The 24,983-nt window shown below is 33.4% G+C and overlaps 1 protein-coding gene across 8 annotated transcripts in view; it reads left to right on the plus strand.

The window, feature by feature from the left end:
• The window catches only part of RALGAPA1 (Ral GTPase activating protein catalytic subunit alpha 1), a 311,810-nt gene that overhangs the window by 124,228 nt on the left and 162,599 nt on the right, over nucleotides 1-24,983 (plus strand). For 5 of the 8 annotated variants that reach the window (XM_077126931.1, XM_077126935.1, XM_077126932.1 and 2 more), the window contains 4 exons: nucleotides 10,667-10,807; nucleotides 19,858-21,402; nucleotides 23,173-23,297; nucleotides 24,305-24,521. In XM_077126931.1, the coding sequence (XP_076983046.1) occupies nucleotides 10,667-10,807; nucleotides 19,858-21,402; nucleotides 23,173-23,297; nucleotides 24,305-24,521 (2,028 nt within the window). The remainder of the gene's footprint in view (nucleotides 1-10,666; nucleotides 10,808-19,857; nucleotides 21,403-23,172; nucleotides 23,298-24,304; nucleotides 24,522-24,983) is intronic. The other 3 variants (XM_077126937.1, XM_077126933.1, XM_077126938.1) reach the window with 3 other exon arrangements.

The raw sequence follows: 24,983 nt of genomic DNA on the forward strand, positions 1-24,983 counted from the left end.
CTACAGGATGATATGCCCTTTAGGAAATTACTTCTTCACCTGACTTGTTCCTTTGTCTTTTCAGACATACCTTAACTCCACCCTTGCCTGGTGCAGTGCTGAAACTGGAGAATGCCTGTAGCTTAATTTAATGGGCAGCTAAGGAGTAAAAAAAAAAAAGAAAAATTCTGAGCTTGGGCACCTCCAAAAGCCTCTGTTTTATGTTTTCTGGTCAGCCCACCTCCTCTCTGTTAGGGAGAAACTTCCTGGTTCCTTTTCTGCTTGCTCCAGGTTTATCTGTGCTTGGAATGTATTCTCAGCAGTCCTAATTTGTTAATTAATTCCACAGTTGGAGCTTAGTTGAGCTGCATTCCCTTGCTCCTAGTAGAGACTGTTTCTTTTCCCCATGGGGAAATACCTCCAGAATATCCTGCCATGCTAGTGGGGGATGGACACTAGCCTCCACAGCTTGGGAGACTTAGAGTTCTATGCAGTTGTTCCAGACATTGCTGCCTATTTACAAACTTTCCTAGAGGCGTCTTTCCCTGCCTCTCTACAAAACTGACTCTTAAGATGCTGAGTTAATTTACAGTTCCACTCACAGAAAAAAGCTCATGTTTTGTTCACACACTTGCTAATTAAGTGTATATATTATGAAACACTTGGCTCCGTACTAGTCTGATTTGAAAAATTATGATTGTAATTGTAATGTTTTTTCTTTAATATAAGTCAAGTTGTGATTGTGATTGTAATTGTAATGGTTTTTTTCTTTAATATAAGTCAAAAAGTTGAACATTTTTTGGACAAGTTTAAAAGTCACTTGGGTCCTTCCATAGCTCTTCTCTGCCAGAAAAATGTAAGCTAATAAGTGTAGAGGAAATGCAGGATATAGAGAAACCTCCATTTTTCAGCCCCTAATGTAATAATTGATTCAAAGAAGGATGATTAATGGATGCTGTTTTAATTTGTTAAAGCTGCTGAAATGCAATATACCAGAAAATAGAATGGCTTTTAAAAAGAGAACGTATTAAGTTGCAAGTTTACAGTTCTAAGGCTATAAAAATGTTCAAAGTAAGGCATCCAGGTAAAGATACCCTGATTCAAGAATAGGCAAATGGGTCTAGAACAGCTCTGTCAGCTGGGAAGGCACATGGCTGGTGTCTGCTAGGGTGTCTGGCTTCTGGGTACCTCTCTCAGCTGAGAAGGCACATGGTGATGTCTGCTAGCTTTTTCTCTTCATAAGACTTCTCTGGGGGCATTTTTCTTCTGCATCTCCAAAGATCTCTGGCCGTGGGGGCTCTGTCATTACTGAAGCCTTTTCTAAAAGGGCTCCAGAAAGCAACACCACTTTGAATGGGTGTAGACACATCTCCATGGAAACAATAAAAAAGATCCCACCCATCAATATTGAATGAGAATTAAAGAGCAAGGCTTTTCTGGGATACACAACTGTTTCAAACTGGCACAGATTCTAAAAACCATTAGGTAAAAAGATTGTTTGGAAGGAGGTTATTCATATGCTACCAAGGATCATCCCACAGATTATTTCCATTTGCAAAGAATAAACACACCTTTATAGTAGAGGGATCTGGATGTTACCACACAATCAAGCCTATATACCTAACTTCCAGTTTATAGTAAATATAGGAGATAGAGGTACCAGTTAAATGACTCTGTGAGTTGACAAACAAGACTAGAATGTGTTACATTTTTTAGACAATTGGCCTAGACTTTTCAAACAGACAGTATCATTAAAAAAAAGTTGGGAGAGATTTCTATTTTTGTTTAAGGAGACAATAATGAATACAGTGCATAAACCTTGATTGAATCCTGGTTTAAAAAAAAAGTTTATATCATTTTGGAGATTAAAAAAAACAAGAAAAAACCCTTTTTATTTTTAAATAATTTTAGACTCACCAGACAGTTGCAGAAGTACTCCAGCATAATCCCTACCCTCCCAGGTCCACCAACTTTTTCAACTTTTTTCCACATTTGCTGTATCATTGTACCCATCCATGCATCTGTCCATCTATAAATTTATCCATTTTCTAAACATTTTTCAGAGTAGGTTGCATACATTATTCTCCTTGAACACTTACTATTTGCATATATATTTCCTAAGAACAAGAATATTCACTTACATAACCCTCCCCATACTGACATTCAAATCCATTTGCCTTACCCTAACATATGGGATCAATCCTATTTTGCTTTAATTGATTTTGCTGATATAATTTCTTAGTAATTTGTTTTTGCTTATTTTATATGCAAGCCAAAAAAAGAATTACTGAATAAACCCTGAGGTGTTCTTTCTCCTTACCTATGTTTGTACTCAGTCTCAGTTCTCTGCCCAGAATTTACTTTATTTCTACTCATTTTCAAGCCATCTCTACCTATTGTTATTTTGTACTTGTTGAGGACAGTCTCCACGTTTTATTCATCTGTCTATCCTGAGTCTGTGGTGTTTTAAGTATTCTCTAAAAACTCTAAGTTAATAAAGTATAAAACTTGAATCTTTTTCTTCCTTCACTATTATTAATATTAATATTGTCATTATTATTAAAAGATAAGTTCAAAAATTTAATCTAGGTTTCTGTAGGCAATTTTCTTAGGTGTATAGTACCCTTAATAGTTTTTTCTGTATATTTTACTTATCATTCAATATCTTCTTTTTATTTGTATAAACTATGAGTATAAGACTTTTAGAAAGTCTTGACTATAGGTTTTATCTCCATAAACCATTAAAACAAGATAACTACAGTGAAAAATTTAACTCAAAATTAGTTTGTATTTGTTCAAGTATATTACTCTATTTCAGTGTATCTAAAAATATCTAATATAAATGTGGGTAGCTTTATTAATTAGTCAGTCAATGTCATTTATATTATTTCTATTTTGATTAGGGAATTTTCTGCTAAAGAAGTTGGAGGAACAGCCAATCAAGTTTTATTATAATTTTCCATGCACTATTTTAGGGATCGTGAGGATGCAAATGAAGTTTGAGATATTGTTCCCTTGCCTTTGAAATATGGACACTTCTGACTTTGTATAAAGAAAGTTGTTCACACAATATGGGACAACATGAGCAGGAAGATAGAGATGGGAGAGAATACAGAAACAGGAAAAAGACTGGAGTAGAAGATATTTATCAGTAAGATATGGAAAATATAGTTCAGTGGATTGCATGAGACCAGATTATAAAAGTCTTGTAAACAGCCAGAGAATTTTTTTTCTTTGACCTTTGTCTTTGAGCAGGAGGAGTACCATAATAAAAACAATGCATTTAGACATTAATATGGAAATGGCAAGCAGTCTAAGAAGCAGCAAATGGAGCCTTAAGTGGATAGTGTCATTAAATTAAGGTCAGTCCTGTGAAGGGCTAACTGGGCATAGAGAGTAACCAAGTTGCCCAAACTAGAAATCTGGGATTCAGCCTTCACTTCTCTCTCTCTTACCCAGACTTCTGATTGATTCATCATATTTCATCGGTTATACTTCGAGCTAAGTATCTTTCACTTCTCTGCATTTTCACTGTTGTTATTTTGGTCCAGTACACCATCATGCCTAGATTGCTGAAGGAGTCTCCTAACTTGTTTCTCTGTATTAGTCCTCAACTCCCTCCAGATCCATTCTTCATCCTCCTGTTATAGATATATTAAAAAGAGAGAAAAAGAAGTCATATTGCTGTAACTCTTAGTTTGCTTATGTCTTTCAGTGGCCTTTTATTGATCTGGGATAAAATCAGAAAAAAACCTAATACTGTTTATAAAGCTTGGCATGGTTTAGTACTTGCCAGTTCCTCCTGTCTCTTTCTATTCATCTTTGCTCTCTATTTTCCATCCTCATTAGATGTGTCTATAACCTCTGCTTTACTCTCTCTTAATTAAAGATTTTTGTAAATCATATTATCTCTGCCCTGAATATCCATTTTATCCCCACTTTTCCAGGTTAACTGACTCATGTTTTAGGTCAGGGTTTGCATTAGACCTTCTCTGACTCTTAGACTTTTATAACTTTCTTTAATTGCGCTTTTTAATATTCCCCTTTTTGTCAATTCCTATTTAACTTTGGTCTCTCCTGCTAGGCTGTAAAATTTCTTCATGGCAGAAACATGGTCTTTCTTGTTCATTATTCTGTTACCAGTATCTAGTACAATGCCTGGTATAAGATGGATACTTAGTAAATATTGGTTGGATTAAATTGAATTAAAGTCAATTCCATGATCTGTAAACTGAGAGAAAAGTGGTTGTGTTTCATGAATGGTAAAATATTGGGGAACAAACCCCACAGTTTCTATCAAGGTGTATTACTATAACCTGTTTTCCTGAGAAACAATCCCAGCAATATTCATTTAAAATGTGTTCATATTCTTTGGGAACAGAGAATAATTTAAACATCTAATATAAACATGAATTTACTTGTGAACATTTTTTTATTTTAAAGTTTTTATGAGTCTCCATTCCTTATGACTTTATTGAAGGAAATAAATCACATTGATAATAAGTTCTACTTTAATTTATAGTTCTCTTTTAAGCGGCATTCCCTTTCATAATTCAAAAAAAATACAAACATACTTGACATACAAGCATTCGTTTTTGTTTTTAATTTTTTAATTTTTTTAAAACATGAACATTCTTACCATATGATCATTCCATTCTTGGTATATAATCAAAAACTCACAATATTATCACCATGATTGTTTCTTAGAACATTTGCATCAATTCAGAAAAAGAAATAGAAAGAAAAAAGAAAAAAACTCATACATACTATACCCTTTACACCTCCCTCTCATTGACTGCTAATATTTCCATCTACCCAATATATTTTAGCCTTTGTTTCCCCTATATTTTTCTGTACCCCTTACCACTCCCTTTCATTGATCACTAGCATTTCAATCTACTAAATTTATTTTAACATTTGTTCCCCCTATTATTTACTTACTTTTAATCCATATATTTTACTCATCTGCCCATACTGTAGATAAAAGGAATTTGCTTGTCATGTTGGCTGCAAGAGAGAGGCCACATTTGAGCTACAAAAAAAATTCTCTGGGGGTGACTCTTTGGCCTGATTTTTTTTTCCATTTATTTATTTTTATTAAACATAACCACACGCAAACACAAATATTCTCACCATATGATCATTCCATTCTTGTTATGTAATCAATAACTCACAATAGCATCACATAGTTGTATATTCATCATCATGATCATTTCTTAGAACATTTGCATCAATTCAGAAAAAGAAATAAAAAGAAAACAAAAAATTCATGCATTCTGTTCTCATTTGCTAGCTGCTGGAAGGCAACACACCAGAGATGGATTGGTTTTAATAAAAGGGGATTTATTTCATTAGTTCTTCAGAGGAAAGGCAGCTAACTTTCAAATGAGGTTCTTTCTTACATGGGAAGGCACAAGGTGATCTCTGCTGGCCTTCTCTCCAGGCCTCTGGGTTCCAAAAACTTTCCCTGTGGTGATTTCTTTCTGTATCTCCAAAGGCCTGGGCTGAGCTGTGAGTGCTGAGATGAGATATGCTGAGCGGCTTGGGCTGTGCTGTGTTGAACTCTCTCATTTAAGCACCAGCCAATTAAGTCAAACATCATTCACTGCAATGGGCAGGCCTCCTAGCCGACTGCATATGTAATCAGCAACAGATGAAGTTCACATGCCATTGGCTCAGGTCCACAGCAGTAGATCTAGGCACCTTCAAGTGACCAAGTTGACAAATGAATCTAAGTACCACACATACCATACCCCTTACCCCTTCCTTTCATTGATCACTAGGATTTCTTTTTTTTTATAATTTATTTTTTATTTATGATACATTACCACATACAAACACAAACATCCTTATCATATGATCATTCCATTCTTGTCATATACTCAATAACTCACATTATCATCACATAGTTGTATATTCATCATCATGATCATTTCTTAGAACATTTGTGTTCTAGTTTGCTAGCTGCTGGAATGCAACACACCAGAAACGGATTGGCTTTTAATAAAAGGGGATTTATTTTGTTAGTTCTTCAGAGGAAAGGCAGCTAACTTTCCTCTGAGGTTCTTTCTTACATGGGAAGGCACAGAATGGTCTCTGCCGGCCTTCTCTCCAGGCCCCTGGGTTTCAACAACTTTCCTAGGGGTGACTTCTTTCTACATCTCCAAAGGCCTAGACTGAGCTGTGAGTACTGAGATGAGGAATGCCGAGCTGCTTAGGCTGTGCTATGTTGCAGTCTCTCATTTAAGCACCAGCCAATTAAGTCAAACGTCCTTTATTCCAGCAGGCCCACCTCCTAGCCGACTGCAGATGTAAATCAGCAACAGATGAGGTTCACATACCATTGGCTCATGTCCACAGCAACAAAACTTGGTACGCTCACCTGGTCAAGTTGACAACTGAATCTAACTACCACGATCTGCATCAATTCAGAAAAAGCAATAAAAAAGAAAACGGAAAAACATCCATACATATCATACCCCTTACCCGTCCCCCTTCACCAATCGCCAGCATTTCAAATTACTAAATTCATTTTAACATTTGTTCCCCCTATTATTTATTTATTTTTAATCCATATGTTTTACTTGTCTATCGATAAGGTAGACAAAAGGAGCATCAGACACAAGGCTCTCACAACCACAGAGTCACACTGTGACAGCCATATCATCATACAATTATCTTCAAAAAACATGACCACTGGAGCACAGCTCCACATTTTCAGGCAGTTCCCTCCAGCCTCTCCATGACACCTTAACTAAACAGGTGATACCTATTCAATGCGTAAGAATAACCTCCAGCATAACCTCTCTGACTCTGCATTGACACCTTATTTTGTCTCATTTCACTCTTCCCCCTTTTGGAGAAGATTTTCTCAATTCCTTAATGCTGAGTTCTAGCTCATTCTAGAATCTCTGTCCCATATTCCCAGGAAGGTCCACACCCCTGGGAGTCATGTTCCACGTAGAGAGGGGGATGGTAGTGCGTTTGCTTGCTGTTTTGGTAGAGAGAGAGGGGAGAGAAGGGGAGGGGAGCAGAGGGGAGGGGAAGGGAGGGGAGGGGAGGAGAGGAGAGAGGCCACATCTGAGCAACAGAAGAGGTACTGTTGGGGGTGACTCTTAAGCCTAATTTTAAGTAAGCTTAGCCTATCCTTTGTGGGGATAAGTTTCACATGAACAAATCCCAACCAAGATTGAGGGCTGGGCCTGTTACTTTGCTTGTCCCCATGTTTTTAAAAAATAACCTCCAGGATAACCTCTTAACTCTGTTTGAAATCTTTCAGCCACTGACCCTTTATTTTGTCTCATTTCTCTCTTACGCCTGAAAGTGGGAAAGAGAGAAGTTTTTCTCAATTCCTTGATGCCGAGGCCCAGCTCATTCTAGGATTTCTGTTCCACGTTGCCAGGGAGGATTACACCCCTAGGAGTCATGTCCCACATAGAGAGGGGGAGGGCAGTGAGTTTGCTTGCCATGTTGGCAGAGAGAGAGAGAGAAGCCGCATCTGAGCAACTGAATAGGTTCTCTGGGGGTGACTCTTACGCCTAATTTTAAGTAGGCTTAGCCTATCCTTTGTGGGGTTAAGTTTCATATGAACAAACCCAAGATTGAGGGCTTGACTTATTGATTTGGTTGTCCTCACTGCTTGCAAGAATATCAGGAATTCTCCATATGGGGAAGTTGAATTTTTCTAAATGTGGGGACTTTTTAAGGTATTTTTGCCAATGGTTAGTTATGTATACTTAATGTGAATTTTTCAGATAGAGAGAAGGATTTTTAACATTTTAGAAATGAGAAATGCCAGATTGCCTTCCTCATGTTAATTGTATTTGTGCATTTTTAAGGATCCATTTCATTTGCTGTCCATGAATTTCTTAACACTGTACAGGAACTCTGGAGAAAGGTTACAGCTTTTGATAGAGTGTGAATATTTTATGGTTCAAGATGAATTTACAAATTTACATTTGAAAGTATTTTTTTTTGGAGAGGAGTAGGATTAGGAAGCCTCAAAAATTTGCATCCTTGTGGGCTCGAAAAGTATGTTTTTACTTTTTGATGTTATGTTTTCCATACTGACCTTATAAAATAAAGCATATTCCAGATTTAAGAAGATTCCTCATGTTTATGGCTTAGAAATACATGTGGCAATAGGAAAGTCAATGGTAATACAGAGATTCTCCAACCCAAGCTTTTAAATTAAATTTCCAGTGATCCCAGTAGCTAATTCACTGTAGGTAATTTTCTGAAGTGAAGTATTACACAACTGTGGGGATACTTGACAGACTTCCAGGTATGCATGAAGACCCACAATTAAGTAACAAAAGGAGGGGTGCCTTTTTGAAGAATTCACTCATGATCATAGCACTTATTCATGCCACTACAAATACCGAAAAAATTCTCAGGGAAATACTTAAGCTCTTCTTTCATAGTGGCAAGAGAGAAGGAACAGAAGAATTATGATCTCCAAAGAGTTGTCTGTAAGGAAAAAAATAGAAATAAATTTCTAATTTCATCTGTGGAACCTAAAATTTAATTCAGTTCAGTTTTAAAAGAAATATCTTTACTTAAAAATCTCACGTCTGATTTTAACTATAGATATAGTATTTTATCTTTTGTGTTAATAAGCAGTACTTTAAAATTTGCTGTATGTTTGTGTCTTTCCTTCCAACAAATTTTAATGAATGGTTTCTGGAAGTCAACATAGCTCTCATTTCAAATTGGATTGTGAAATTGTTGGTCATATTTGCAAGAATGAGAAGAAGGTAGCAGGAATACTCAAATGGGGCTAGGTTCTGACATTTTGTACATAGTGGCTAAGTGCCCCAAACAAGTTAAGTTTTAAAATACATTTCTCTTTAAAACATTGCGTAGGAGCCATAGAGGGAAGGCAAAATCTTGCCACTATTTTAATATATTCAACACCCTCCACATTTTGCTGCACATGTGAAACATTCCTTTTTTTTTTTTCAAATGATTATGCTGGCCTCATACCTAAATGTAGATATTCACTTCAGTAAAAATTTATTGAACTCATATGTGCCAGGCACTAGGATTATAAAGATAAAAGTATATTGTCTTCATTTAAAGAGTTGGGGAACTGACATAAAAACATACAATTCCATAAAAGTAGATTGTGAGCTTTGCAGAAGCAAAATTTCTTGTCTGTTTTGTTTATTGCTGGATTGCCAATAAGGTAATTAATCATTTCAGACTTAATTAATCAAGTCTGAAAGCTTCACAGATGAGATGACATTTTGAGTATGAAGGAGTTTGTCAGGAAGAAAAGGAGACCAAGTACATTGGCAATATATATGAACACATGTTATTATGAAAGAACATGAAATTTTCGGGGAACATTTTAAAATTATGTGTCATAGGAGCTTGGGAGGAGAGGACAATGAAAGAAGATGAAGCTTCGGTGGTAATTGCATAAAGGCCTTGTGTGACAGGCTACGGAATTTAGGTATCAGAAACCAAGTATTTCTAGTGATCATAAAAACTCAACATTTTGAATTGATGTTAACATTCCAATTTTTTTTACCATCATCATTTTTACTCTGAATATTTGTATTATTATTTCTTTTAATCTCTATTCCTAAATAACAATACACATAACTTCATTTAATCAAGAATCCCCATACTAAAAGTTATGTTAAATAAATATGAGAAGTATAAACTTGAATAATAGTTTATTATTTCTAATTAAATTAAAATCTTCCTTTAATTTTGTGAGCTGGTGACTCTTTTTAAGAAATTACCAAAGATCTTTACAAATGCAATTTTTGAAAGATAATCCAGTTTTTAAGTTTTTAGCTTTTAAAGATTGTTTTTAAATAATATGCTTAAAATTTGAATAAGAATAAATTTGTCTCTTTTTCTCAAGAACCTGAATCTTCATGCTGAATGCAAATCCTATTTTCTATAAATGTTCCTACTTAAATTTTTTTTCTTTATTAGAGAAGTTGTGGGTTTACGGAATAATCGTGCATAAAATGCAGAATTCCCATATACCACCCTATAATTAACACCTTGCATTTGTATGGAACATTTGTTATAATTGATGCTAGCACATTTTTATAATTGTACTATTAAGTATAGTACTGTATTTTAATATAAAAATATTTTTAAATAAAAAGGATACTGATTTAATCACGCATTCCTCTCTTACCAGGAACAAATACTAACCATGTGATTAATCATTGTGATTATGAATTACATAAAATTTTCTCAAAAGGAACTGTGAGAGTCTTAGAACCTTATTAGGGAAAGAGTTTGAGGGTAGGAATGATTTGTTCTTGGACTTCGGCTTCATTAAGAAGAATGGCTCACAGTTGCCTTGAGAAATGTCTAAATATGGTATTAAAAAGTTCTTTGAATTATAGTATTGGGTTCTTTTCAGTGAACTTTCAACAACAGTGTCTGCTGTTTTTAATGCTATACCATTGTACCTTCTAACAATAAAAGGCATTTGCTGCTTTACGCCAAAAAATTTACATTTAAAATGTCCTGTGTGTTCTCTGATTTTTTTCCCTACAGCTTGCCAGTATTTGCAGTGCTGAAATGTTTTAATTTAAATTTTCCTTCCTTTATATCTTTTAGTTTTCTCTGTTGCTGCTTTTTCTGTGACACAAGCCTTTCATTATAGTCACTCTTCTTTTTTCCTTCCCCACTTCTTTCTTTTCCTTTTTTAAAGCCATGAGAAGCCGATCCATTGGTGAATGTGCTCTGCCATCGGCCTATATACGCAGTGCTAAAAGTGCTCCTGTTCTGATCCATACTTCCAAACCCTTCTTGCCTGATATTGTTCTCACTCCCCTTTCTGATGAGCTTTCAGGTAGTGCCACCTCTGCTAATTTCTGCACCACCTTTTTCACTTGTTAATTCTTCTGCTTTCAAATTTTATTTAATCAAATAAACTCTTCAGAATTAATTTCTTTGGGGGAGGTGTGGGAAATTGGGAAAATGATTGAGAAATCAGTATTTGAGTTATTTGAACTCTAATGTTATCCTTGCAGTTCATTCTGGAAGTGTTAAGTTTAGTGCTGTGCCAATGTCCAGTATTTTTGTATATGGCCAATTTTTTTCTGTTTTTGTTTAAAAATAGTATTAATGAATATTTATGTCCTTATGGACAGGAGATGAATTGGAAGATAATAATCAGAGCAATTGACTTTCAATTTCCCATTATTCTGCTAATGCTATGGTAAATCTTGAAAATGTATTCTCCATCATCTGTTGTAATAGAACTAAGCAAGAGGAGTCAATGATCCAGAAAAGTACGTAACTAATACATAATTTATAAGTTGCTTTGGAATAAATCTTTGTATTATATTAGATTATAGTAGTATATGGAATTCTAAGAATTCACTCATTTTTACACCAAGGAAATCATCTGTAAAGCCCCAACTCCCAAGGAGCCTCAAAAACCCACTCAGCTTTCCAATTCTAGCTCAGGTTCTTGATCCTCTAATAAAGAAGAATGGTCTCCTCTTTTATTAAGGTTTAATTAGCACAATGAAATGCAGAGATGTTGATTAGTTCAGTTATATTTGAGAATTTTACACATTTTATTAACCATTACCCCAAACAAGATATGACAGTTTAATTACCACCAAAAGTTGACTGGTAACCCTTTCTAGTCAGTGTTCCCTAGTGCTTGCTTTTTATTAAACTTCGATTAGTTTTGTCTGATTTTGTTTCTAATTTGTATAAATAAAAGCATACAGTGCCTTTTCTTTTAGACTGAAGTAAATTTTGATGAGTACAGTTACTACCCAAAGTGTGCTAGCTTAAAAAACTTGCAAGTTGTTAGGTACTTTCCTACTCCTCTTTTTAGTAGTGTTTCTCTGAGATTGCCACTCTTGATGAGGTAGCTGGATTTTTGTTTTTTCAAACAGCCTATCTCTGTACACTTCCAGTTCCTAGTAAACTGTAGACATGCAGAGGCAAGGTGCATTTTCATTAATAATACTGGTATTTCAGGTGAAGTCCCATCCACCATGCCTACTGCCATTAATATCAAAGATTTATTCCAAACAAAGGAGGTATAAAATTGAGAGTTAAATATCTTTGTGGAAACAAAGATACCCTTGTTTTGGATAGTCTTTGGAAATGTTGAAAATGAAAAACCATATTTGCTTTTCTCAAAATATTTGACTGACTTATGAAACCTAGAACATAAAACTATTGAATGTGATATGTTTGTTAATGGTTCAGAATACCTTGACTGGAAAAGTTACTTTGGAATATTCTTCATAATGTTTTTTTGAGAGATGTTTACATATTATTTTTGAAACCATAATCTAATTAATTATAATTTTTAATCAACATAGTAGTTGATATTGCAGTTTAATTGATTAGTGACAATAATAAAATAGGAAATTTGGCCTCAAATCCAAATGTGTATTTTCAAGGATTTGATGCATAAATATACATACTTTACACAATTAGAATTAGGTATCCTGAATATTTTAAGCCATCTCAATAGAAAACACATAGATGAAGTATTATAAAATTTAATACATGAGAGAAATGGCACAAATTTTGTTATATAGGATACTTAATATATGGGATCTTATTTTGTCTCATCAGTGCAGCATTTAAGCAGTATACCTTCCTATATACAGAGCAATGTTTTAGTTACATCAGATTATAATATAGTTATTTAAATTGGCAAGTAAAGCAGTGTTTCTGTTCTTTGACTAAATTAGATGCAGCTTAAAAGAACCCCCTCCCAAATGAAAAGGAGTGCATGGGTAGTTCAGTGGTAGAATTGTAACCTGCCATGTAGGAGACCCAGATTCAATTCCCTGCTCATGAACACCCCTAAATAAATGTGAACAGAATTCCCTATGATATACATATCACATTTCTACCTCTGTGTGTTAGTATGTATAGATATAGATATACATATATGTAGGGAGACACATTTAAAAAAAAGAAATTCCCAATTTATTGTAAATTTCTCTTAGATACATTTTTTGATTCAAGTTTTTTGGGGGGATATATTTACTGTAAACCACTTTTTTGACATGTTTAGGAAAATTAAAAATAGTTTTGGCTGCTAATTCTTAAAAGTTTGGTTTGATCAAATGTTCTCTTTAAATGCTGTCAGGAACATTTTTTGTTTTCTAGGAATCAAGGGTTTCACAAAATTTCTAGTTTGTACTGTGTATTTTGGAAAATATGCATATTCATGTACTAAAATAATTTTTAAAAGCTAAAATAAGCAAAAATAAGATTGTCTCCTTTAAAATGTTCTAAAGTAGTTCTTTAACCAGGCTGAGTAGTTCCTGTTTTAGAATTCTTGCTTTGCAGGAAACGTTCAGAAAGATACAGTTAAAGGAATTTTCTTCTTCTAAATGGCAGTTTTGTTTGTTTTCAAAGGAAGTGAGGAAAGGAAGGAAAGAGTGAAAGAAAGGAAGGAAGGAAAAACAAACAATTCAATATTTCTCAACCTTATTGAGCATTAAGCGCTTTCTAGGTATATATACATATATACATATATATACACAGATACATACATATATATATATATATATATTTCATGATGTAGCATTAAGATTCCAGAGAGAACACATTTGGGAAACACTAAAACAACCTCACAATTTTAAAAATTAACACTATAAAAATTGGACAGGATTATTCTTGTATTACTTTATGTAGTAGAAGTCTGAATTTTTGGTTTGATTTTTATCTGACTTTTGGAGGCAAATTGAAGGCCTGGAGTTTGCTTCCTCAGGTATTAGGTAAAAAAATAAAGGGAAAGAAGGAAAAGGAGTTATATGAACAGAATTTTTTCAATAGTGCTAAATTTAAAATAGAGAATTACCATAGCCCTTGATTCACAACCAACCAAACTATTTATGTTTTTTCTCAAGGTTTGAAGAAATTTTACTTCACAATAGTTCTGTGTGTACAGAGAGAATAAGGAAAGTGAACTACATAAAAACAAAAAATGTTTTTCATATTTTTTTATGTTTTATCTTTCTCTCTCATGTGAGTAGGCTTACTTGAACTCATAATAAAATATATCCTGGGTGTATAATTGAGATCAGGAGTTGAGACTTCTGTAATTACTTCCTCAAAATAACAATGAAACTACTCATAGACTGTTCCTCTAGCTTTTGGTTGAATCTAGGAATTTTCAGAGGACTGTTGACTTGATTCTTGTATAATTTTGGGGACTAAATGAACTCCTTTTAGTGTCCCCCCCCCCCCTTTTTTAAACAGACTAAAATGTTTAAGGGTGGACCCTCAGTTTTCAAAGTATTTGGTCTAGCTCTGATATTCCTGATTAGATGTCCATTCTTCCTATATTGTTGTGACTGTAATGCTATCTGACATAGTTTTGTATAGGCTAAACTAGTTGAGTAACTGAATATCCTTAAGTTTTAATCTCTGGGGACCATGTAACTGCAGTTTCATGTCCTTGGCACCATGTCAGTGAAACTAGTTCTTAATATCAGACTCATCTATAACAATTGAAAAAAATGTATTTTCCCAGGCCCCTGCCTCGGATTTTGATATAATATGCATTTAACTTTTTTTTTTTAACTCTACAAGTAATTCTGATGTGTGGGTAAGCACACACTCCCTGTCATCCCTCCCATCTGTCATTGAGAATTACTGCACTAGATTGTAGTTTCACAAATTTATAGTGCAGAGTAACAGTCTTTATTTTCCTGATAAATGTGACTGAGAAACCAGAAATGTGAATCATCTTTAAACAAATTAACTTTTACAGCTAAAAATAAAACCTTAATGAAAGAAGCAACAGTATAAAAGAACAAAAGCATGTTGGGCAGTTGAGATTGTTAATACTTTTGCGACTGTTTCTTATTTATTAATTTCTAATCAACTGTTGTGGGTTTTTCCCTGAAATTACTCTAAGAACTGTGTTAAAGCTTACAAACCCACTTTCTTCTAACAATTTCTCAAAACTTCTAATTTGTTTGCCATTCATGTTGCTGTTAGACTAATCTCTGTTGAAGAAAATAGATGCTAGTTCAGATCTCTTCTTATTAACACTACTTCACTGTTGAATTGACCTCTTTAGAACAAAGTTTTTATCTCTGCACTTTTGTTTTCTGAATATCAAAGGAAAGAAGGTGGTACCTCTAGTGAGAGGTACCCTTTTTCCTAAATTTTACCTAATCAGAGATAGAAGTTTCTATCTCTTACCAAGTAAATGTGCCATTCTTTATACAGTTCAGGAATTTCTTTCCATTACTAATATGCAGTAAGTTATTATTCTTTCACAGCCTGGTACTAGCATAATTCTACCTTAGACTTTTTTGCTAAAATAATTTGTGTTGATTGTTTTTAAAAGAAAATCTCAAGAAAAATTTGAAGCTAAGTTAGACATTGATACAACATATTCATAAACAAACCATTATGATTTTCTTAACATAATGTATATTGGTTATTTGTCTATTTCCAGAATTTCAAAGTCAGAGAAACAGTTTTTAGAAGGATAAAAGAGTAGAAGATAGTTTTTTGCCTGGTCTAAATATTAAAATTAAAATATTTTTAAATTTTATTTCATTAAAAATAAAAATAATTTTGGGCGGGCCGCGGTGGCTCAGCGGGCAAAGTGCTTGCCTGCCATGCCGGAGGACCTCGGTTCGATTCCCGGCCCCAGCCCATGTAAAAAACAAACAAACAAACAAAATACAATAAAAACAAGAAAATGTTTAAAGATGTTTCCCTTTCTTCCTTCCTTCCTTCTCTCTGTCTTTCCTTCCCTTCCTCCCTCTCTCTAAAAAAAAAAAATAAAATAAAAATAATTTTAACATTGATTTCAAATTTCTCTGGACAACTTTGTGACTTTGGAAGTATGAGCTTAGTCTGTTGTTTTTATGTCTTTTCATATTCAATTTCAGTGCTTTAGTTACTACTTTGAATTATCTACAAATTGAATATTTTAAAAAAGATGTACAGTTTTTACTAACCTGTATTAGTAATGAAATTTTAAACATAGATGCTCGACAGTGTGCTTTGAAGGTACATTGCCATTGTTGCCCACATAGGCAAGAATTTATAAAAGTACATAAAGGAAATTGTTACTTCTTTAGATAATTAAGCCGAAAAAATTTTGAACGTCAGGATGGCATCAGTTTCTCTGCAAACTAATATAAATGATTTATGAATTTAAGATATATAAAAATATTACTAACTGACACCTAAAGTTTGTGATTGATAAAAAACAAAACAAAAAAAACTTTGGTAAAAAGGGTTTTGATACTTGATTCTGTACTTCATTTTAGGAATTATTAAACTTTTCTCACAGTGTATTAGTATTCTAATTTAAGAAGTTTCTTCCTGAGAAACTAGCTTGATTTTTATTAATTAATTGTCACTAATTTCTTATATAAAAAAACCTGCTTTCCTTCTATTGGTACTCATTCTTCCCCAACTACGAGATAAGCAGTATTTCAGGCAATGGAGATACTGTGATGAATAAGACAAAAATCCTCAAGAAACCTAAATTCTAGTGGAAATAAGTATTTGTATTATATATTACAAGTTAATATTATATTTTATCTTCTGAACTAGCAAAAGAAATTCTTTTTTTGAGACAAAATTCAGAAAAAAACAATTTTTTAATCCAGAAATAATATCTAACACTAATGCTAAACATTATTAAGGTGGTCCGCGCAGATAAAAGTTTACGTTTCTAAAATTTGTACACTTTATTAGTGTACAAATTAGTGTATTTTCTCAGTGTTCAAAAGTTTTTTAAAAAAATTGTAAAAACTTTTTTTGCTTTGTTCATTAAGTGGTTTACTAATACTTTAGGTTAAAATAATTTAACTTAATGGCTGCTGTTTTCCAAGATTATTATAAGCAGTAGAATTAAATTATTTTGAAGGATATTTTTATTTAAACCTGATAACACCATTATTTTCAGCAATGCAATGCAAAACTTATCAGTTGTTTTCCTCTATATAATATACTAATATTTGTATTTGGTTCAGTTTTGATTTCCAAGATTTCTGTCTTTATAGAGGTAAGTCTGCTTCATAATTTCTTAATAATGTAATTACTTTTTACCTAAAAACTTTTCATTCAAAAAATTAAATTATTTTATGAATATAAAACATAATATTCAAGAGATAAAGAGCATGGACATTTCTCTGTCTTGCTATACATCCAACTCTCCACTGTTCTAGTTGTGTAACTGTGGGCAAGTTACTGTAACAGTTTCTTCAACTGTAAAATGGGAATAATACCTACTGCACAGGGCTGTTGTGAGGATTAGATGACTAAATAAATATATCTAAGGTGCTTATTGTAGTGGCTGGCATATTTCAGCTATTTATTTTTTTCTCCTCAACAAAATTGCTTATTGAAGTCTTGTTAGAGTAATTATGCTTAATTCAAGTGCTGACTTTGATTTCCTGTTAGCAATTATTTTTTTCTTTGATTTTATACAATCAGTATTATCATGTGCCCATGTGACAGCTATGTTTAAAGTTTTTAAACTTTAAAAAATATATAAGTTTAAATTCTCCAACAGTGCATTATTGTTAGAAAAATATTAGTACATTTTTTTAATGCACTTGCTCTCTTAAACATGCCTGGAAGTTTTAGGTAGTTGTATTTAGTAACAAAATTTTAGAAGAAAAAAAAAAACTTAGACTGAACTGATGGTAAAGTTTCCTAATATGCAAGGTGAGAACTGGATTTAGGGAGAAATTCCTAAAAAGAGAACTTCACAATAATCTTTACTGGCATCTTTAGAATGGAAAAAATTTAAAATAACCATAAAGGAAACTGAAAATTAAAGCTAATACTCTCCATTCATTTTCTGATATTTGCTAATGTAACTTCAGATATTTGCTAGCCTCTTAACACTAGATTTTAATAAGGTTTTGGAGATTCCAACTATAAAATTCTTAAAAATTTTAAAAGAGCTGTTACATAGTTTCTATCATCTGTTAATTCTATTAGTATATTTTGTAAAAGAAACTTGCATGTCGAATATAATATGTGTCCTCAAGGCAGAGGTTCTTATAGTTTATTGCAGAAGTTAGAACAAATCAAAGTATTTACATTTGTCACTTTGCACAGGTATGCATTAGTTATCTGCTATAATAACAAATACTTAATAAGTATAAATATTTAAATGTGTACATAGATTGTAAGGAAATGTTTCTCTTTTCATCTGAAGAATTCCTGAATATATGAAGAAGAAAGTCATTGTCATTGAAAAAACTGTATTCTCAGCTGAACCACAAAAAGTTATAAAAAATAATGAATTTCTTAACTTGATGAGATGCTGTATTTTTTATCTTTTGGAGAGTCTATATGTATATCTTTAGGAATATACTGGAATGTAGACATTATATAGACCTCTTTTGATGTTGAATTAGATATAAAGCAGTACTTCTTGGAACTCACACAAGGAGAGTGGTATTAAGGAAGTAGCAGAAGGACAAGCCTCCCTTAATCCATAGGGTGGATAAATTATTATCTCCATTTTTAAATGAAGAAACTGACAGTAGAGTCTAGGGTAAGAAAACCTAAGCTCCACACCTAGCCCCATCAGTAAATTACTTTGTGATCTTGGACAAGTCATTACTTTACTCTGGATCTAAATTTTCTCATTTTAACTTTTCAGTTACTGTTCTACTACTTGTAACCTTTGCATTACAAGCTTTTTAAGTAGCAGCATCTAACTTTTTGTCCTTTTTTTTTTTTTCATTATATTTCGCTGGCTTCTGAAAAATTTTCCTGTTAACTATTTCTAGGTAACTTCACATGACAATGATGGGTTCATTGGCATTATATTTTACTTCTACAGTTCTTCTTTGAGAATTTGTATATACGTAAAGTTAAATATTATTTAATCTTGTGATTTTCAATTTCATAGATATATTTGAGGATTTATCATACAGCAAGTAAGGCAGCAGAAACTTTGTGATGATAAGTAACTCTGAACCTGCTTTTCCAACTTTATGATTATAAATTTGAAAAAGTGACTTAACTTTTTTGGGCCTCAATTTTCTCATCTGTAATAGAATTGAATTAGATATCTTAATGTCCATTTTGACCCTAAAATCTGTGATTCATAAAAAGACATGTAAAAGCCAGAGATATAGTTTTTAAAATTTGACAGTTGTTTTATGTAAAGGACTGCTGATAGACAGATAACGTTTCTTCCTACTTAATTTAAATGATGATTGTGTCAGAAATGACAAAATCACAGTTTTTTTTAATGTACTGACTTTATTTGATGGGGATGAATAGATTTTAATAATGTAATAAAATATACTGAAACACTTCAGAGCAATAAGTAGTTTCCTGACAAAGAGAACTTTAAAAAGAGAGGAAGTTTTCCATTTTTAATATGTGGTCAAATAGATAGGCAGGCTTTGAAGAAAAAAAGCCTGCCTCTTGTCTATTTAAGAAGGAAGCCAGAAGACTTTTTGAGACACTATAAAATAGAAAAACTGTAAGAGTCTACAGTGGTATATTTAGATCAGCTTTATGTATTAAAGTCCCTTTTTTCTTTTTGGAATTTAAATTTTTAAGTAGGAAAGATTGAAAGCAAATTTGTATTGCTTGGTTTATTGGCACAGCTCTATCTTTAACTGCACTTCCAAATGTTTCATCACCTCACTGTCTGTTTCTATGCATGTTAACTTTTAAAAATATATCCTGGTAGTTTTCTAATTCATGGACACTCATCCTATATTGGCTTGTGCCCATCATTGTTCAAAAATACAGATTTGTTTTTAATAGATTTTCTTTCATTAAGCTTGCAAAAAAGTCGCAGAATTTTTTGTTTTAAAGCATATATTTAGGATGTGGTTGATGTTAATTCTTATTTTTTATATTCATGTAGTTCCTACTCTACTTAATTTTTCTCTTTTACAGATATTGATGATGCTCAAATACTTCCCCGCCCAACTAGAGTCAGACATTTTTCACAAAGTGAAGACACTGGAAATGAAGTTTTTGGTGCTTTGAATGAGGAACAACCATTGCCTCGAAGTAGCAGTACTTCTGACATCTTGGAACCATTCTCTGTTGAACGAGCCAAAGGTGCAGTTCCTGTCATTGACAGTTCATCCCGTCATGCGCCAAGCTTGCAGAGTTCCACAGAGGCTTCTTCAATAACTAGATCCACTGAAAGCCACACCACTGATACTCATAGTAGAGAGTCTTCTCTGGAAGTTGGTGATAGCATATATGACCATCTTTGTCATTTAATAGGTCCAGTAGAACTTGCAGATTCAGCTTTTGAACAAATCCAGTACATTGACCTTGAAGGAGATGACAATCTTCTTTCCTCTCTGAAAGAATATCTTAAGGAAAACCAGGAAATTCACAGTATAAATGAGATAGGTAAAGATGCAGCATCTCAGGAAGTGATTATTGCAGTAAATAGGGATGAAGAATTATCTTTAGATAAATTAGAATACATAGATCAGGAAATTAAATCAGAAAATATCACCCCTTTTGTTGGAGCTCCTGAAAACACACAGTTTCAAAAAGAAACAAACTCAGCTCTCTTCATGAGTAATATTGTACCTAACCAGTTAGACAGTTTTATAAAAACACAAACTTCTGAAAAGTTTAAGCAACTAAACAGTGATCAGCAGTCATCGGCACCTAGTTCAGATAGTCCTTGTGATAAAGAGAAGAGGAAGTACCTTTATAGACAAACAGCCACTGAACTAGATGCCTGTGTAGATGTAACACTAATTGAAAAGCTTAAAGGTGTACAGATTAATGAAAAAATTACCCTTCCACATGTTATGCATGCCAAGAAAGCTACACTAAAAGCACCTGTTAACCACAGAATGCCTCGTGTTACAAACACTAGCAAGCCTTCTCCAACTAAAAGGAGCTTGTCTGAAACAGTAACTCATAGAGCCAAAATCATGAAAATTGCTACTAAAAAACGAAATAGTGTTCATGTTACTTTCAGACCATCCACAGAGTCAGTTCAGTTTTATAATCCTTTGGAAAACAAAGAGGCTCCATGGAAGATGAGACTACGGAAACTTGGTGGCTTTAGTAGTAGTAGCAGTAGCAGCACAAGCAACACACATACCAGCAGCTCAGGCAGTGTTACAGAGCTAGTCAAACCTGGTGTGTACAGGCCTCTAGATACAATGAGTACAGCATCAGTAAATAGCAAAACAGTTAAGGAATCTACAGAGATTTCCACCACCACATTACAAAAAGAAGGAATTGCAAGTAATCAGCTAGGTAGCCGTAGTACTCTTAGGTCATCAAGTCATGAGGCAGGACTACAGCAGGGCTCCCTGGGTGGCGTTTATAAAACTGTTGTACATGCTCTTTCGAAGCCGAAGGCAAATGTTTCCCCACAGAGGCAGAACAGAATGCCACCAGAGGCTCCACTGAGGGATCTGTACAGTCATGTAATGGGCTATTTTGGAAGGAAAGCTGCAGGTGAGCACTAATAGTGTGCAGAGCGCAAAAGGAGAAAGCCAGCATCAGTTTGGCTTAATGCAACTGAAGCAAGCTATCAGCAATCAAAAAGCTTTGGGATGGTCACTGCTTTCTCTCTGTTTGGTTATGCATGCGCCTTTTCCCAGCTGTATTTTTCCCAGCATAAAATATTTTAAATTACTAATTTTCCTTGTAAGGCATTTAGTTAAACCTCTTTGCTGCTGAACAACAACATAGGAAAGAGATATAGGAAATTTTTAATGACATTTTGAGGTATTTTTCTCTCTGAGTGTGTGTGCCACATGAGCCTTGGTATTAAGTTTACTAAGGAGTTGAAAATCTTTCTTCCCTGCCCCATGATATTTAAAAGGGCACTCGCTATATCTGAATTCGTTATTGTTACTACTGAAACATTTAGTTTTTTCTTGGTAGCAAATTTCTTTGACAATATATAACATAATAGAAGTCAAGATCTTAATACTAGCACCAACATTTTTAGTTAACTATCCAACATTGAAAAGGAAATTATTTCTTAAATCCAAGTAGATTTAGTTATTTTTCATTTAAACCATTTCCAAATATGCTGTAGACTTCAGTTTTTGCATTCATTCATATAGAGTGCAAGTCTTGAAACACATTTCTTTTTTCTGAGATTTTAGATGTACATAAAGGTTCCATCATAACCAATCATGATTTAAATATGGAACCTCTATGGACAGATAGCAGCAAGCAAGATTATGGTAATTGTTTTATCTTGATTCAGATTTAAAATAACTTTACTGATGTAGAAAATTAACTTTCAGCAGTAAGGTAGGTTTTGATTTTTTTTCTTTTAACCTGGTTTTGTTAGCATGATTAACAGAATGCTATATAATGCATCTTGCATTGAGCCATTAATGCCACTTGAGGGCAGTATTTGACAGCTTGGCAAAGCCTGGCCAGTAATATAAAGATAATGGTATTTCACAATAAGCTTCTGATCAGTGTATTTTTTAAACATGAAATGCTTTGTATTTCCATTAGGAATATAAACAGTGTTCATTTTCTTTTACTTGCAGAGAAATCAACTTTTCAATGGCATAATAGTGAAATAATTTTATTTGCTGTGTTGGTTTCCCAAGGGTTAAATCTTTTTTGTTAATGTAAATCATAATATATGCCATAGTCAGAAAGATGTCAAAGTAATTATTGTGGTTTTCTTTTTTTAAAGAAAAACCTTTATAAAAATAGACCACTTTTTCTTACGGTGCTAATTTATACAGTTAAATTTTATAATGGAAAGAAAAATTATGTCAAAGACATAGAATTTTTATATATAAATATCCAAACTGAAATGCATTTGTGTCCCATTAAGATTTGCATAGATTTAAAGGATATATTTGTTGCAAATATTCTTTGAAACAAAAAAAAAGGAATTATAAGTTATTAAGGCTCTAAATAGAAGCATAGAGGGAGGAAGAACAGTAAATATATACCAGTTTCTTTATAGGCAATATTAACCTAACTTCAACTAGTGCTTATCTATAAGCTTTCTTGCTGTTTAAGGTTATAATGAAGATTGACTAACATCTGCTTAGTTAAATAAAGTAAATATCAATTTACTAATTCTTAAAGTTAAATCTAAGAGGAGGGAAATTATTCATAAATGCATGTTTGGCAAATAATTGATGTGGCATAGGTACTTTGTTTTGTTGTTTTTCTGTTTGTTTCAAATTTAGAAAATGCAGTTTAGTCTGTCCTCACTATATGTAGTTATTTATTTATTTTTAGTCAATAAAGAGGACACAAGCCCAAAACTGCCCCCTCTTAATAGTGATATTGGCAGCAGCAGTACTAATGTTCCTGATCTGATGGATGAGTTTATAGCAGAACGACTTCGAAGTGGTAATGCTTCAGTAAGTTTATTTTATTTATTTGGTCTTAAAGAAGCAGAAAATTAGAAGATAGTTACCCATGTATGTATACATATGAGGAAATTTTTATTTTAAAAAGCCCTCTCTAAAAATTTAACCCTTTTTAATTGATTGTTAAAATTATGTTTTATAATATTTTTCATCTAAAGGCATTGAACAAGAGGATTTTAGTTTTGACCAAGATGAAAGAATAGAATTATCTATTTGTTCAACTACAAAAGTTTAACCCACTCCCTTCCTAGTCCTCATGTTTATTTTTATCTTTGCCCACAGGTTACCCTGGTGCCAGCTCCCAACCCACAGCAAGAAAGATAGCAGTGGAGGTCTTCTGGCCCAGCTTCCATAGCATAAATATTCCATAGCATAAATGTTGCTCAGTTATTCCAGATAACTTTGGAATAGATTTGAAAGTTACTTTATCCTGAAAATTGGTATTGTGGCAAAGTGAAAATAGAAGCAACCTTATCCCTAATAGTGCTTAATATTAAGGAAAGATGATAAATACAAGTAGAAGTGATTTTTTTGAATGGTCATAGTCCATTTGGCTTTCAGCTTGTTTTAGTGAAAGTCTACATGAGCATTACATCCCCACCCTTCTTTTTTTTTTAGGTTAATTTTTTTCTTGAGTGGGTAAAACTTACATAGAAATGCCTTCTTTGCTCCTCTTACCTTCCTTCCTCTCATTATTTCTTTTTCCAATCAAATGCTTTGCTCTTTCTAATGTCTTGACTTATGTTCATCTCATGGGTCCCATTGAGGATTAAGAGTCCCAAGCCCACCTGAAATTTGGGTCTTTGCCTTAAGCAGACCAACAATAGTTGAAACTCCAGCTCCGACATTTATATGGATCTTTTGATTACTATGGTTCCCCCCCCATTGAGGCATTAAATCTCAATATATGTTATGATTTTCTCAGAAATACAGATTTTCTGATTGTTAATGAAAAGTGCTTTTTTTTTTAATGGTAAAAATGTTTCTTGAATTTTTAGACTATGACAAGAAGAGGAAGTAGTCCAGGCAGCCTTGAAATTCCCAAAGACCTCCCTGATATTCTAAACAAGCAGAACCAAATGCGTCCTATTGATGACCCAGGTGTGCCCTCAGAATGGACTTCTCCTGCCAGTGCAGGGAGCAGTGATCTTATCAGTTCAGATAGTCATTCGGATTCTTTCAGCGCTTTCCAGTATGATGGCCGAAAATTTGACAGCAAGTATCTTTTTCTATTTGAGTACTATGTCAGTTGTTTTCTGTTCAGGACTGACTTATGGATCATATAGGTATCACCTGCCTCTCCATTCAGAGAAGGGTTCCCAAACATTTTGATTTCATTTTTTAGTGAAATTTCAAAAGAGGTTTCACCTCAGCTTTAGACTACTTTATTTTACCAGTCTAAGGACATTTAAAAAATAAAACACGCAAAAAAATCAATGTCTTTTCATAAAACAAATGACATTTTAAGACCCGAAGTGTAGGAGAGGGGAAAAAATTTAGGATGGACTTCGTGTCAAAAGACCATCATGGTTTTGAGTTGGCACTGTTCTATACAGTCATGTTTAAGAGCCATTGACTCAGCACATTCCTACAGAGCTGGAGCTAAACATTCTTCAGTTAAAGAAACTCAATATATGAGAATCTGCACATATAATACAAATTTATAGAAGACTAGAG

Source organism: Tamandua tetradactyla, chromosome 14 (genome assembly GCF_023851605.1).
Source record: "Tamandua tetradactyla isolate mTamTet1 chromosome 14, mTamTet1.pri, whole genome shotgun sequence".
Classification (NCBI taxonomy): domain Eukaryota; kingdom Metazoa; phylum Chordata; class Mammalia; order Pilosa; family Myrmecophagidae; genus Tamandua; species Tamandua tetradactyla.